Source organism: Dermacentor albipictus, chromosome 7 (genome assembly GCF_038994185.2).
Source record: "Dermacentor albipictus isolate Rhodes 1998 colony chromosome 7, USDA_Dalb.pri_finalv2, whole genome shotgun sequence".
Lineage (NCBI taxonomy): Eukaryota > Metazoa > Arthropoda > Arachnida > Ixodida > Ixodidae > Dermacentor > Dermacentor albipictus.
In genome coordinates, this window is record NC_091827.1 from 43,898,558 (window position 1) to 43,915,072 (window position 16,515).

General features: G+C 43.3%; 2 protein-coding genes across 3 annotated transcripts in view; one reads left to right on the forward strand and one right to left on the reverse strand.

Annotated features, from left to right (window-relative positions):
- The window catches only part of LOC135915252 (glycogen phosphorylase-like), a 48,326-nt gene extending 41,211 nt beyond the window's left edge, over positions 1-7,115 (forward strand). For both annotated transcript variants that reach the window (XM_070521959.1, XM_070521960.1), the window contains 2 exons: positions 43-177; positions 3,978-7,115. In XM_070521959.1, the coding sequence (XP_070378060.1) occupies positions 43-177; positions 3,978-4,212 (370 nt within the window). In that variant the 3' untranslated portion in view covers positions 4,213-7,115. The remainder of the gene's footprint in view (positions 1-42; positions 178-3,977) is intronic.
- Positions 7,116-11,325: 4,210 nt separating this feature from the next.
- On the reverse strand, positions 11,326-16,386 carry l(3)neo43 (cytochrome c oxidase assembly protein COX16 homolog l(3)neo43). Its single transcript, XM_065448274.2, has 4 exons — positions 16,116-16,386; positions 14,037-14,108; positions 12,863-12,940; positions 11,326-11,554 (listed from the first exon to the last, which is right to left on the reverse strand). Exons 1-4 carry the CDS (start codon positions 16,191-16,193, stop codon positions 11,426-11,428), a joined length of 357 nt encoding a protein of 118 aa, XP_065304346.2. The 5' UTR covers positions 16,194-16,386; the 3' UTR covers positions 11,326-11,425.
- Positions 16,387-16,515: the final 129 nt, after the last annotated feature.

Sequence of the window (16,515 nt, forward strand, 5' to 3'; positions counted from 1 at the left end):
TGTCATGGAACATGTGTCTCATGTCATGAACTCTTGCTGCAGCTACAATGCCTGGGACTACTACAACAAGCTGCCAGAAGCGAAGAAGGCCATCGACCAGATCAACAGTGGTTTCTTCAGCCCAACTAATCCAAGCCTCTTCCATGACCTCACCAACATGCTGCTCAACCATGACAGGTAACTGTTTGGCTTAACCTAGCTGCATTTGTCATGCGGTGTGTCTGCATGATTTACACACACCACAGTTGTTTACTTGAGCAGGTTTTGGGTCCTTGGAGAAACTTAGGTGATATGTGTTGCCGTACCATGCTTGTTGTGTGCATCATTTTCATTCATATTGTACACTTCTTCAGGAACGTAAGCAATGTGCAACTACACGTGCTTGCAATGTGTGTACAGTTGAACCACGTTACACTGAAGTCTCATCCGACACGAAAATACATCTGATGTTCGTTACAGGCGTGCAGTCTATGCCTGTTAAAACAGGAATGGAGTGTGGGCAAGATAGCATGCAACATACTTTCAGATATAACGGACTAATATTTTCTCACTTAGGTTTGTCTGCACCTATTATCAATGCAACATAGTTAGCTTTTAATGGACTATCGGCTACAACAGACATTTTTGGGCATATATTGTTCAGATGGGTGTAAATACAACATACTTTGCTGTGGCAGTGCCTGCGTACAGCTGTAATGTGCCCTTGGGGTTTATTGACCGGTTGCCTCCACCCAAAAAGATCACATTCTCGTGACGCCTGCGGCACAAAAGATGTTCCACATCTGCCGCAAAGGTCTGTGAGTGGTGGCACTGGCTAACAGTCCCAGGGTTCTACTAGGAAACAAATACCCAAGAAAGTGGATGGGGACATGGCACCGTGGTAGCTCAATTGGTAGAGCATCGCATGCGGAATGCTAAAGTTGTGGGATTTTTCCCCACCTGTGGCAAGTTGTTTTTTCATCCACTTTCACTTCCATTAATTTATCGTTTCTTTATCAAGCACAAGTAATTTTCCCTATGTTGTCTTTGGCATCAGTGTTTGTTGGCTTCTTATGATATGACTAATAAAACCGCTCCCCTCGGTTAACCCCCTTTCTTCTAGTTTGAACTACCCTTGTCACAACACCTGGGACCCAAGGAGGTCCCAGGCACAAGGTTAAGAACAGATGTTTTTGAAAGAATGTTTGTTACTGCTCTCCCAAAAAGGACTGTTTGTTTGCAATAGTGCTTGGTGTTTTGGAGCAGGAAGGAAGATGTGTTCATTTAGTGTTTGTTGGGTATTTTGGAAGTTCTTGTGCTGGCATTGAAGTGTGTGTCAGTGTAGTGTGTCTACCTACTGATTGTTGGTGAAGTGCTCAGCATAAACGTTGCGTAATGCAGCAATCGTTTCTCTAACTGCAAACTTTTTAAAGAGCCACAGGTATTTGCGGCCGCAGAGGCGGCACATGATTCGGTCATTTTTAGGGTCTCACAATCCAAATGCCCCAACAACGATTGCCTCCACAGACACCCTCTGGTACTCTTGCAACAGCTACTGCCAGACAGGCTGGTATTTCTCCTCCTTCCTCTGATGGGTCGCATTCAGGGCTGCAGTAGTACCATCGGATCTTAGCCCAAAAAGGCCGACTTGCTTTGGCCACGTCCATGTTCACACCACCCTCCTTGTCAGCGTTCCAAGCACTTGCGTATCTAGTTTCCTTTCCTTACGCTCTCCCATGGTGGCGATGCCGTCAAAACATCACACGTGTCTACTTTCTTCCGGCTCCTCGGGACAGCGGTTCCGCTGTCCACATGAATGTATTGCTGTGTTCCAATACTCGCCGTGGACGGCAAAGTAGACAGCCAAGCAGACAGCAGCCATCTTAAGTCTCGTTACAGATTTCATGAAAACGTCAAAGTAGACAGCTTCACGAAGACAGCAACGAAGTAAAAAAAATGATGCAGGCTACTTTCCTGTCCAAACAAGATGGCGGCTGAGCAGGACACTTGGAAAGTCGACAGGAAGGTTGACGACACACAAGAAAACACGCTGTCTGGACACGTCCTAGACATTTAATGTAAGCTACATCGCGTTTTTCATAGGGTTGCAGGTGCACACTTAAAATACTGAAATAATGTGTGCTTCTCTCAACTTTTTCTTGTCGCCGCGAGGTGGCGTCACGTCGCAGAAGTGTCTTCCATACGTCTTCCACTTGGCTAGAAACGCATTCCATTACATGGCATCGAAACTGTCTCCTTGGCTGTCTATGTAGACTGTCTGCGATGCTGGCCAGAATTGGATCACACCCTATAAAACAAACTAGAAAGACAAGTTGCCCTTCACCATTTTTTTATTTCATTTTTCTTCTGTCATCGTAACGGGGAGGCTGCATATAGTCTGGACTTCCGAGGCGCAATGCTCCTACGAAGAGCAATGTTCCACATGCGCTTGGCGTTTTGTGCACAATCTTCATCAGTAGTGTTTGCCACCCACTGGTGATGATTGTATCATTGTTGCTTTTCCTGCCGTCGCTCTTCATAAGCACATTGCTCCTCGGGAGTTCTGGCTACATGAGAATATGATGGAATTAATATAATAATAAGAGAGATGACACGAGAATGTGTGTTCACCTATCATCACGATGACCACCGATCAAGACAATAAATGTGTTCGTACGTTTGTTCAAAATTCTGTCACCTCTGTGTCATGTGCTAGACAGCTTCGCTAGTCATCCACCTTCACAGAGTGGCATGGTTCATGATTTTTTTTCTTAAGCAAGGAATACATTAGCGACAAGCTTCCCGCATTGGCACGCCACGCAATGCTGCACTGGTGAGGAGTTTTCATGTTGACCACGTAATCGGCTTATCGCCACCTACCGCTGTTGGCTGCGGTTGCCACTAGGCCTAACCAGCTTCGAAGTGACAGCACTTCAAGAACAACTTTTAACGAAATCAAATGCATCATTTTGAGAACGCTTTATTTCTCATCGCATCATTCCGCCAAAAAAAAAAAAGAGGCTGTTATTCGCTGCGTTCAGACTGCGAGGCATGCTATACGATCGAGCTGTCTCGCATGCAGGGCGCAGACATCAAGATGCAGGCTCCGAGTGTAACTTGCCTCATAACACAGCTCTTGTTCGTGCTACAGATGTGACAGTGGTTGTTGCTTATCGCAAAAGGTAAAATTGACGTCGGTTTATTCTACAGGCCACTATATTGTGTGAAAAAACAAGCTGTAGTCGATGTTTAATCGGCTGCAGCAGCGTGATCGAGCCAAATGACTGGCATGGCAGCACTGGCCGACTGGCTCCCGGCCGTTGTGCTGACCATTAATCTTGCACTTATACGAGTGTATAGATGCTCAAGTGTCGGGAAACTGCCACTTGTGAGCAACCAGCAACCAGAAAATGGCGGACAGGAAGACAATTAGCGTGTCAACCTGTTTATCTACAATTATTTATTTTCATTTTGATGTTTTTATCATTTTCGCAATTGCCTACGGGTTATATGGCAATACACGCAAAGTTCCCCCTTTAATATCACATCATACTGCAAGCCTAATTTTGCATGACACGACCACCGGATATAACAGACCTTTTTTGCTGAATTATCACAGTCCGTTGTATAACAAGCATCGACTGTATATTTGTTACACCCTGATGTTGACAAGAACCGTTTGTCACCTCATTATAACTTGCAATTTGTTATATTTGTGTTCCTTATATCAAGGTTTGATAGCATTTGCAATTTTATCTTGCTTTGCGAAGTCACTAATCATATGTAACATCTTGAAGCAGATGTTTCTGCTTTTTCTGCCTCATTTGCGCACCTCCTGGTTTTGCACACTCATTGCGACATGAAAGGGAACAGAGTTCACCACTTACTGTTTGCCGCGATGTCACGGTGCATAGGCACCGACGTCGTAGATTCTTGCTCGTGCTGCAACATTATTTTCTCTCACTCTCTCCATCTTTGTGCCTGTACGCATCCGTCAGGTTCTTCCACTTGGCCGACTTCGAGTCGTACATGAAGTGCCAGGAGCAGGTCACGGCCATGTACACGAACCAGGAGGAGTGGACCAAGATGGCGCTGCTCAACATCGCCTCGTCGGGCAAGTTCTCAAGCGACCGCACCATCTGCGAGTACGCCCGCGAAATCTGGGGCGTCGAGCCCTCCTGGGAGAAGCTGCCCCCACCACACGAGTCCAAGGGCGACGACGAGAATAATTAAAAAAGATGGCGGCCATACGTGGGACTTCGGCAAAGGAGGCCCTACTGCCCATCAACTGCAGGCACGAGCTGCTGCTGCTTCTGCCAACCAACAACGCGCCGACGTCAAAGCTGAACTGTCCATCTAACCACTGTGGTTCTTAGTCCCTAGGCATTGAGGCTCCATATCATAGGACTAAGAAAGACAAAAAAAGAAAGAAAGAAGAAAAAAATACTGGCCTCATAACGAAGTAGCCCCCACCATAAAAACTTCATTTTGTTGCTGTATTCATGGCATTATTTGAACAAGACAGAGTTTCACCGGAAGCTGAAGACTGGAAGTGATCAACAGAGGACAAACAATTACTGTCTCTGGATTCAACAGATCTTTCATCAGCGGCTGGCCTTAATGAGGACAAGCAAGTCTGTGATGAATTGTTTGCTCCAGAGCCATCACTTGTCTGTTGATCACTAGCGTGTGTTGGTGTTTTAGATTGCTAAGCTGCTTTTTGAGAAGGTTGCATACAATGTGAAAGTCTTGTGGGATGTGACAGGTCTGGAAATTTAAAATGTAGTCAGTGCTATAAGTGAAAGGATTTGCTGATGCAAGTTTAAAGGATTGAATCTATGGCTTAATAATTAGAAGTTCGTGAAAGTGAAACTGCTTACATGGGAGCGCTGTGTCATCTGTAACCATTTGTTCGGCTTCGACAAGGGCTGCAATGTGGCTGTACTTAAGGATTATGGAAGAAAGGTTGATTTTGCTAAAGTTCCGCTATGTTGCGTTAGTTGTTCTCTTGAATAATTTTAGGTCCCCTTAAAATGTTCAGATATGATGCTCTAGCATTGGCATACTACAAACAGCCCATAGCTCTTGGCATTAAAGTGTGTGGCCCCAAAATGGGCTTCAGGCTAGGTAGTCAAGTAACACTGTTGTCAGACTATTCTCTGAAGCCAGAACAGTCCAGTCTTGTAGATAATGAGTGAGGCACTGCTTTAGTGTGCAATGGGACTAGTGTCATTTGCCTGATTAGAGAATCAGTGATCGTAAGCTTTATTGTATTTAGTATTTAGCATAGTTCAGCTTCTTTGTACAGGCTATCATTACAGTCTTCAGTCGGTCTGAAGCAAGAAGAGTGTAGTGGTCAAGACTATCTCCTAATGGTTACTGGTTGGGGCGGGGAAATATGTGGAATATCTAAAGTTTGCAGAACACAACTTCTGCCACATAAGAATGACTTGCAAGTTGAGAGAGCTATTGGTCTCAATGAATGAAGTGTGCTGTAATGCATTGAAAGTTCGGTTGAACCTGTAAGAGCATTTCTATGAATATTTCCAAGCCCAATATGTGTATAAGATTATCGATATGGAAAGTTTGCTCACTGCCACCTATTGTAATATCCCGAGTCGTCAACCATGCTATACAAAACGCACAACTCGCCCTCCAAGAAAGGGAAGTCCTCATTACGTTAAGGGCTGAAAAGAAGCTTGCTAGCGGTAACACATCGAAAGTTCGGTTGAAGCCGTAAGAGCATTTGTATGAATATTTCCAAGCCCAACATGTGTGCGAGATTATCAACATGGAAAGTTTGCTCAGTGCCACCTGTTGTAATATCCCGAGTCGTCAACCATGCTACACAAAACGCACAACTTGCCCTCCAAGAAAGGGAAGTCCTCATTACGCTAAGGGCTGAAAAAGTCCCATCTTTTGAGTGTTGACATACGCCGGCCACAACCAACAATGGAAGTGTCATAAAAATTTGCCAGAAACATCCTAGAATGCTTTGTTTGGCATCCGATCAGAAGGCTTTCTTAAATCTGCATTTGCAGGACCTTTGAACAAGTAACTGGCGACTTAGTGATTGGTTTTTGCGGGTGCCAGTCACTAGTTTTGATAGCATGGTATTGTACGTGTGGCTCTGCAAAAAGCACAGAAAAGGAATTTAGGAAACGGGCAACCTATCAAAGATGTGGGACTACTTGGGATATCTCGGTAGGCTTAATTTTTTTCATTCTTGCACAATATGTCTGCATTGCAATGTGGCAGCCACATTCTGCTTGCGATAGTGAACGATAGTGAGCGGAATTGCAAGGTCGCATCAATCATGGTGCAGCTCTTGGCATTTGGAGAGGTGGGAAGGAGATGCAAGCAGCAGCAAATGTTTTCGATTTGTGGGCAGTCGCCTATAGCCTCGGAACACCAGTCCCACGCATAGCCTTGTTGAAAGAGATGCGCTCGCATCAGTTTCCCTACGAAATTGCGATTATTCCATGGATGACGGGTTGATGGTCTCTGCCATCTTGAAAGCGTGCTGCAAACTGCCATATGTGATCCTAGTTGTCTGCCATTGTGTTTCTAGAGAAGACTGCTTTTTATCGCTCCTGCAAGCTCGTGACGCCCAAGTATTTTTAATGATACTTACCGATTTTCTTTCTTCCTTTGCCACTGCTGTTATTTAAGCACTGTTATCGTCTTTCAGACAACTCGCCTATTTTTGTCGTTGTTGATTTGCCATTTGCGTGGAGTAGTATTGTGTGTTGCACGTTGTTCACATCCTTTATCTAGGTAGCAATAAATTTGTTGAGGTCTTTCACTGTAGCCTCCACATTGCCCCATAATGGCTGAAGCTGTGCTCTTTGTTGCTAAGAGGACGGTCATGGTTCCTGAATGGTTCTTTCCCATTTTCTGCCATGGCTTGGAACATCGAAATATATACCAGGTGCTTTATTCTAAAGCAGCCATGGTCATAGACATCTTGGGTAAATAGTGAAGAACGAAAAAAATGTATCGGTGTTTGGTGCAAGCATTGCAAACTGTTCCTGTTTAGTACGTGTTATAGCTGTTGCGGCGTGCTGCAGTCATGTCAAACGTGGCAGTCACACAAATGTCCATGATAATGATTAAAGACACGTTGAAACCTTGAATCGATGAAGCTGTTGTATATTCCTTGTCTGATGTTCTGTATAGCTGCGGAAAGCTGTTGCGATGCTAACGTGTTAGTATGTTAATTTACAAGCCTCGCAGGCTCCACAAAATGGAGTACTACGTGAGGGGGTGAGGCAAAAGAACCGTTAAGAAGAAGCAGTGGTCATATCATTACGTAAGATGGTTACCAGATGGTTTTACAAGTGGACAGCTAGGGACATAAAAAAATATGTCTGCCGATTACGATACTCCCTAATGCGAAATTTGAGTACAGCTCGATACATGTTTTCATTTTGCGATACATCGAGGCAAACACCATGCAGACACAATGCACATTTTGGAATCTGTGTGAAACGACGCTTTCGCGAAGCTGTTCGTAAAATGCTACGAATTTGACCATTTCAGTACTGCTTTGGTGTGAAGGTGATGTGAGGGCATATGCTTTCACACACTCATGTTACACAATGTGACAGCACTTGGATTACCTTGTATGTTTTCATTTCCTATTTTAAACATACCACCTGCTACTTGGCCAATCCCCTGACATGGATACGTGCCCCTAGTATGTAAATACCATGCAGCAATCATCTCAAAAGGGCTATTTGGCATTGGCACGATGGAAGTGTACGTGCAATTGTGGTCCAATGGTTAGAGCACTGCACTGCTGTGCTGGCGAGCCTAGGGTTGATACCATCATCGGGCATCTAATTCAATTTTTCTTAAGAGTGTGCCATGTTGCAAGACAGCAGCAGCAATCGGCCAGCAGCCACAGAAAGGAAAGACGTACAATAATTGTACAATAGGCAATGAGCACTAGCAAAAGTTGAAGAGGCAGCTAAACACAAATAAAGGAATATCCTGAAAATACGGTAATTAACTCTGCTCAAAATTCTACATGGTCAACTGTGTCAAAATATTGTTTAGTAAGGCGTTCCACAGCTGAATGGAGAGAGACGCTTTTGTGTGCCCGAAGATGAGCTTGAAACTGCGGTGGTTGTCCAAGCAACATGAAGTATGTGGTGGATGAGAAAGAAGGGGAGGTGTGTGTCCACTGCGTGTGAAGTATGTAGAGAAAGTTTTGAAGCCTCTGTGTGTGACTGAATTTGTCCTGATGGGCCATGTAGTAACATCATTGTGGAACCTTTGTCAGCCCTCAGACTAAGGGAACTTTGTTAAATAGCGACTCTATCGGAGTTTTTGTTTGAGAAGGTGGCACTCCCTGGTGGCAAAGTGGCGACAGGTGCCATCACACCTCAGATGTGGTAGACATGATGCAGATATGGCAGGTGCAGGCTGTCGACCTTCCAGCCATTGTAACGGTGAAGTGGGTAGCATAGTGATAACAGGATTAATGGAACAGCAGCAGTTTGAGTAGTGGTGCTTGTCAAGTCACAAAATGATCGAGCAGCTACAAGGAAATATTGTAACAGCAAGCATCACAGAATTACACAACCACATTTGTCCATTTTAATGCTCTGAAATAATATTCAGTTTTATGTTCCCTTATAAGAGATTAAATAGTTTTGCTCTGACCTTGCACTGTTTCATTTTGCTTCAAGTCCAAGTTTCCATAGCACTGTTGTAGTAAAGAACATGAGAAAGAAAGGTGTGCTTATATTACAATATGTGCGGTGTATTGCACTTTATAAGGCCCCAGTTGTAAAAACATCTTTTACAATTGGTGTCCTAGTTCTGCTACCAACATGACTGCCTTCGGTGAGCTTTTTTTGGAAGCACAAGGATAGTAGAATAGAATCAATAATTACTCTCCTTGTAGAGTTAAAGGACATCAGAAGATGAGCTACATTCAGTGCAGCTTGAGGAAATGTGTGGGGCCCCCCAAAGAAATTCAGTAGGGTATTGCGGGGCACAATTACTATGCGATTACTTCACGGCAATTTTGCACAATTATATGCAATGCAATGAGCCACAAAGATTGAAGTTCAGCATGCATTTTAGAAACGAAACGGAAACTTTGTACAGCTTACGCACTTATGAAGATTTATAGGAGGTGCATTAATGTAATTGGGATTGTGGTGGCATAACTGCACAAAAATTTCTAAACCACAAAAGATAATTGTCAAAGTGTAGCAAAGTTTGTAATGTTTGGTACATTGCTGCGCTTGTCTTTGCGTTTTCTTGTCTAGTTGAGGCATCGTATTCTATGGCTGTTGCACAGCTGCACCTCGATGTCTGGTACAGGCATGACGGCAAGGCACACATCTGAGCGTTACCATCATTGTAAATGGGCTTCTTGCGCTTATGTTTGGTAGTCTTCACAACACACAATACCAGGTGTGTCCTCTTTTGCCACCAACCAGCTGGGCCTGTCCCAAAGGCAGTACAATGTTGCATAATGTGTCAAGAGTTCTAGCTGCCACAAGCAGGTAAGCTCTCACCTTTACAAGTAAATTGTTTCTGTACAATGCATGCGCCAAGCGTCTACGTTGATTCACGACGACTGGTGGGTATAAGTATGTCTGCTTTGGTTGCAACACTTATTCTAGCTGGCACAAGGATGTGAGGTGCAAGTTAGATGCTTGAATGTATGTCAGGGCACATTTGTAAAGACTTGTAACACAGGTAAGTGCTTTTAAACGCACAATTTTCTCTTGGAATGCGTTTTCTGACAAAAAAATGTATATATGGCCTCCACAGCCACCATTTCCTTTCTCACGATGCAGTACCAGTACCACGATTGCGATTACAGCCATAACACAAAGAAACTATCTCCCATTTTGCTATGTGCACATCTGTCAAAGGCTCGATTGCCTGCAGCAGATGACAAGGCTCATTCATTGTTGAATTTTTCTCCTAAATTCACAAGGCCCAAGAGGCGCACAGATGCCGCGTTTCACTTGCACCACTTTCAGCTTGCTTGCATGGCACTGTACGCGCACGACATGAGCATTCGGAAAGTGCAGCCAAATTAAAGTGACCTAGTGATTTTTCGCAGCCTAGACTAAGACGGCCTGGTCCACAATCGTTTTACTGCGACAATAGTTAAAAAGCTACGAAACTTGGTTTGCTAGCTATGCCCCTCCGTCCTGTAATGGGAGACGAAACGTGGGTGTTTCATTTTACTCCCAAAACGAAGCAAAAATCCCCACAGTGGCATCACCCAGAGTCACCAGTCGCAAATAATTTCAAACAAACTCCTGCTGGCAAAGTCATGGCCAGTGTTTTTTCGATCGTAAGGGGATACTGCTGATCGATTTCATGGAATGTGGGACAACAATCAACTCGGACAGTAATTGTGCGACACTAAGAAAACTCGGGCGAGCTATCCAGAACCGCCGGCAAGGACGACTTGCAGCCAGTGTAATGCTGCTTCGGAACATCACCCGACCTCACATCTCCTGTCAAACCCAGGAACTTTTGACAAGCTTTAGATGGACTGTCATGCCCCGCCCACTGTACAGTCCAGACCTCGAGCCTAGTGATTATCACTTGTTCCCCAAGGTAAAGGAACATTTGAGTGGCCAACGCTTCCGGAGCGACGACGAAGTCAAAGAAGAGGTGAAACGCTTCCTCAACGGGTTGGCGGCGGAGTTCTACGACATTGGGATACGTAAATTGGAGCACCGTCTACAAAAATGCGTTAAAAAAAAAAGATGATGATTATGTAGAAAAATAGAGCAAAATTTCATCTTTCCAATGATGTAAATTTCTATGAGAATAAACAATATTGTCTATTTCTAAAATTGATGGGAACCTTGTTTCTGGATCAACCCTTGTACTTCATTTTTCCCATTATTTTTTTATAACAAAGTTCAAGTGCATGAAAATTTTGCTCACTGACAACTACGCCGCCACTGGATTTCATGCGATATGGGGCCCGCTATTGTGCTAAAAGCAAGCTGCACTCTAAGGTCATCCTGGATGTACTGGGCTTGGCAAAGGGGAAATGCACGGCCACGGTTGGTTGTAACAAACACGTGGCATGGGTAAGAAGGTTTGCTCGGGATTTTACGGTATGTAAATAATCTGTTTTCCCTGAGGCAGAGGAGGCTATACTCAAGGTCTTGTGGTCCAGCCTTTCTCCTACGTCTTCCCTATCTCCTTCTAGTGAAAAATAGTCATTTTCATTGAGTTGAAAAAGTTACAACAAAATGTTAATGCTAATGAACTGTTGCTGCTGTTGACGAAGGGCAGTAACTGCTCGTTGCAATATAGCAAGGTTGGAAGGGAGAGACAAAGGTGCCAAAGTACACAAAAACAAGCAGCACTTTATTTCAGCCCAACAATGAAATGTGGCCAGGTAACTGTACAGCGTAATGTTCATTCCTACAATTCTATAGACTAGGTATTATGACTTTCCAGACTGCTGTTTCATCGCTTGACGCTCTTGGAGAAGCTTGTTGTACTCGTTGCCCTCCTCCCACGGCCGGGGCCCGCGAACATTCTTCCAGTTGTCAATGTCAATGGACTGTACCTCCTGTAAGAGAGAAATTTTCAAGCAGGCAAGGAGAGAGAAATGTCAGGTCCGTAATTGTTCAAGTCATAAGTGCATCAATTTAATTCACCATGCTGAATGATTAAAGGAAGCCATGCATAACATGGTTCTTTGGGCTTTACTGCTCACTTGTTTGGAGACAGTTCTTATATATAAATGGCATTTTACGGTGTCTTTCAAATAATAACGTGTTTGTGTATGATACTTGCCTATTTCATTTAGAATAAATCAGAAGTATGCATCATCTGCGTCAATGCTGGATGAAGAGAGTATATTTTCTCAGCACTGCAACTGTGGTATTATCTACCAATGTCACATTACTGCAGACTGTTGTTATTTTGAACAAAACCAGCAATTACTGCATCCAAATGTGCTACTGACAAACACAAAATTGCCCCCACCCACTCACAAAACATTTGAGTGTAAACAAGCCAACGGTTTGGCCCATAGAGCAACGTACACATGGCTACCTTATTTCTGCAAATTTCAGTACAAAAAGACTAACTGAAAGAATGACCCCCATGTCACTCCTGCAGTGCAACCTTGTGCACCTGAACATGGAGCAGTTGAGATACTGTGAGCTAGCTTCACTGCAGTGCACAATGCTGCAGAGATGTCATCCCGCCAACTTATTCTGAAGCCTAAACATTATTTTCCTCAACAGATCATTTAGATGCCAAGTCTGAGCAGTAAATATCCTCACAGTGTGAACCAATAACGTGAGAACAAGTCCTAGTTCTCTTGCAAACATGTTTTTACAGCGCATACATAGACGAGGGGACAGAAATAACAACGAAAATGTTCTTTCTGTCCCTTTGTTTATGTTCGTGTGGTAAGTCACGTTAGCAGTGGAATACCGACTAGCCCATAGCCAAACCCTGCTCCTAGTTCTCAAGACAGGAGCTCCTTCTGCTTGTCATCATCTTTGAGGACATGCAGTTAGTCATAGGAGTTGTGAACTAAGAGAGAGAGAGAGAGAGAGAGAGAGAAATCGGGTAACTTCCATGTATTTCTATAAAATCGTTTTCCAGTTAGTCCAAAGTAATCCTTAGAGAAGGGGAGATGCTAGGTATGCAAACAAGAAATTAATTTTTCTATGTTAACAGGAAACATTACGTGACAAAAATCATATTGATGAAGTCGTATGTAAGAACTACATAAGCCAGATCTGTAAATGCAAGCTTTGTTCATAGCGTCGTCATTCTTCCCATCCTGAGCTGTTCATTCATATTTCCAATATTTCAAGAGCACATTCACCCATAACACTCAGAAAAAAAAAACAGCACTTGCCTTGTAGATAGCTTCTATAGAGACCTCCTCGGGTTCCTTCATTTTGATGCCAGCTTCTTCGGCATCCTCTCTTGTGAACTGAATGCCACACAGAGCAGGACATTTAATGTGATATACAATAAGACATGCAAGATCAGCCCCCGGGCGAAGAAATGAAATACACAAGAAAAAAAAAAACAAATATTGCCATGTGCATGTTCACATCACAAACCCTTAGAAGGGCATTACTCTGAAGGCTGATGAGCGCATCGCACTTCTGGAATAGCAAATATGTGGTATCCACTTGCTCTTACAGCAAGTGGGTACTTGGCACGTCAGAAAATTGTGAAGGAATGTTAAATGGCTGGAAATGTCACCTTGAAAACTTTATGCCGAGGCTAAAATGCACCCTAGATTGGGGCAGTACCTATCTGAGGATAGAAAATTATTCACAAGCCTGAGAACCCTTAAATATGAAAAATACTATAGTTGAAGCCCCACCAGAATATACTAGCATTTGTTGAAAAATAAATTTTCTTTCATTACTCAAGACGTTGACTCTTAAAAATTTGGCACACTCTGTTTCACATAAACGCTGTGAACAACTCCGCTCTTAAGTCGCAGCTAGAATGACATGTGCTACAGAAAAACGAAAATACATTCATAAATTGTTTATTTATGAAATATTCACAGAATGGCAGCCAAAATTTCTATTCCCTTTATATTTATACATTTGTTCTATAAAGTGGCTGGCAGTACCATAGGTAGCATTGAATAATCAGTCGGCAATTGCATCTGTTTTTTGTGGTTACATTTACCTCAAACTAAATGCAAATAATTTTTTTCTTTAATTATTCGTATCATCACAACAATCATAAACAAGCCCTGAAAACTAGGGTATTTTACGATGAAATTGTAAAAGTTAGCAGGTATGTTGTTGATTACGGAAAATCCTGTATCATTTCAAAACCTTTGATTATGCTAAAAACAAGGTATTGTACCAATGAATAAGAACCTAACTGCAGTCTGATACTGGAGTCTCAAAAACCAATGAATTTGGCTGCGATCAATGAATGCATCAATTATTTGATGAAGGATCACTACGAAGTCCTTTATTGAGCTCATTTGTTTGTTTTTCAGTCAAATTAGTGAACATGAAATAGACATCCAGATTTATTGAAGTCGTTCTACAGACCTCTTGTTTCCTGAACTCGTAGCGTAGTGAAGTAAACTGCTTAAGGCCTATAGATCCACCAACCATGAAGACCTAGGAGAAAAATTTGAAAGTATTAATTGGATGAGTAACGAGCACACAACACTACAACACATGATCATACTATTTCTACTTAGCAAGCACATATGCCAACATAGCATCAAGGAGTGGGAAGAAAAGGAACTGAGGAGCCCAATTTTTTGTTAGTTGTCACAATCAATGCAGTGTAGAAATGATAAAAGTGGATGAAAACACCTGCTGCCAAATAGGAGCTGAACCAACCAGCGTTATGCTTTTCTTTTTTGTCCATTTTCATTTTCCTTTGGTTGCCACGTATACACTTCAATTAAAAGAACAAATAATTTTCCCTGTGCATTCTTTTTAGCTTCATTATCTCTTGGCTTAATATAGCATCAAAGAAGACGTTTGTTGCAGACAGTATGAACTACTAGGAAAGGAAAGAGACTTGATGGCCCACTTTGTACAGCTTGCCTAGTCTCCACAACTGCTGCAATCTCTTCTTCTTTAACAAACCTTTTCTTTTTCTCTTCGTCATAATGAATCAGTCCAACTATCCATGCAAGCTTTGCACAAAATTGTGTGTAGCTTGTATAAGTAATCTGCACTTGGTGTAGAGGCTACTCTTGCTTGAAAACTAAGGCGATAGGTACCAGCATGATCTTCCAGGAGTGCCCAATACGTCAAAGGTGCGAAAATCATAACGATGACTGCAATCCGCATGAAGACGGTGACTTCCACTGTTGTTGCATCAAAGCGCAATACAAATGAAGTGCAACATGTAGCTTAGACAGACAGAGTCAATTCTAAGCACCCGCAAATCCCGGCTGTAGTCTCACTGTACTGAATGTGTGTAGCAGCTACGTGTGTACCAAGTTTTGCAGAACTTGGCTTGCCTTCGACAACAGAATTATGATATTCGTTCGTACGTCCTGCGATAACCCAATTTTCTAATATAACATGGTCGCTCATACACATCAAGCTCAGATTTGTAAGCATCCAGTGTCACGTTATGCGCGTAAAACATGTACAAGCCACACTTTTCAATTGCCCTGAAGGTCTTCAAAAGAAGTGAATGCTACATATATCAGGAGCCTGAAAGGGCACAAATTGGGATGCCTTTGAACGCAGAAGGGTACGCATTTGGGCTGGTTGGTTCATGATTACGAGCAGTAAACAGCGGTAAACAACAGGTCAAAGAGAGGGACACAGACAACAGCGCTGACTTCAGTCAGCACCGCTATTGCTTTCTCAATTGCAATTTTTGCCCCTGCGCTAGCTGAATTCTGTTGATTCTGTGCTTTGAGATAGCGGTGGAGTATATATATGCTGACTGAAAGAATAAAGACACTTAACTGGTTGTTAGTCAGCGCTGTTGTCTGTGTCCCTCTCTTTGTCCTGTTGTTTAGCGCTGTTTACTGCTCGTAATTTTGAACACAGGATTGCTTCAGATAGCTAGCGATGTAGGATCATTCATCCGGCGACTGCCTTTCAAGGAGAGAGGAAAAACAAGCACAGATCCGCGGTCTACTACCCTGCATGGGGAAGGGGCTGGTTATGGGAAAGAAAACACGTGGCTGATCGCGCACGCCGATCCGTCTATCTCACGAACTGTAACATGTATTCGTGCGGCGCTTGTAGAATGGAGGGAGGTTGTAAAAAAGAAGTAATAATGGGAGGCTAGCAGAAAGCACATCATATTGCACGTACGGACACTTGCAAGCGGACCCTCTGCTGCCAGAAGATTAATCGGTGCAACTGGCATTGATGGAGTTGGTGAAACATACCTGCCAGTCACTTTCTAAACATGCCGGAGCTTAATGTCCGGGCCTGAATCACGCGTACGTCACTCACGTTAGCGATTGCTCATACCGGTCCGTGAGTGCGGAAATCACGCCGGTTACAGCAGACGATCGGTGAGTAGGGCTCAAGTACTGTGCTTAGCCAAAACATCGCTGTGAGAGCATTTTGTGGATTCCCTCATTAATGCACTTTGTATATGTCTTGTATACTCGTCCTATCAAGGCCAATCGAGAAGCTTACCATGAACGGCACGCCGAGCCGGAGAAATCTGCGCTTGTAGACGTACTCGAAAAGGGACCTTAAGTAAACTGCAGCCATGTCACAATATAGTCAACTCGGCAGCGACATCAAAGGGCTCTGCGCCTACGAGAAAAACCAGCGCATTTGGTTAACGAAACATATTTTGTTTTCGCGTGTGCGTGAAGGTAAACCATCGGAAAACGCACGAACCAATCGCGACAACCAGGCGGCAAAACAAGAAACGAAATTATTTCGGCGGCAACCGTCACGCGCTGAGATTAGCCGCTAGCAGACCGCTAGTTTCGCCACGACTACCACGACTAAAAGCTTAACTGTCAGTAAAGGTAATTTGATATACTAGTAAGTAAAAATATTACGCTAAATAAACACTTATAAACTG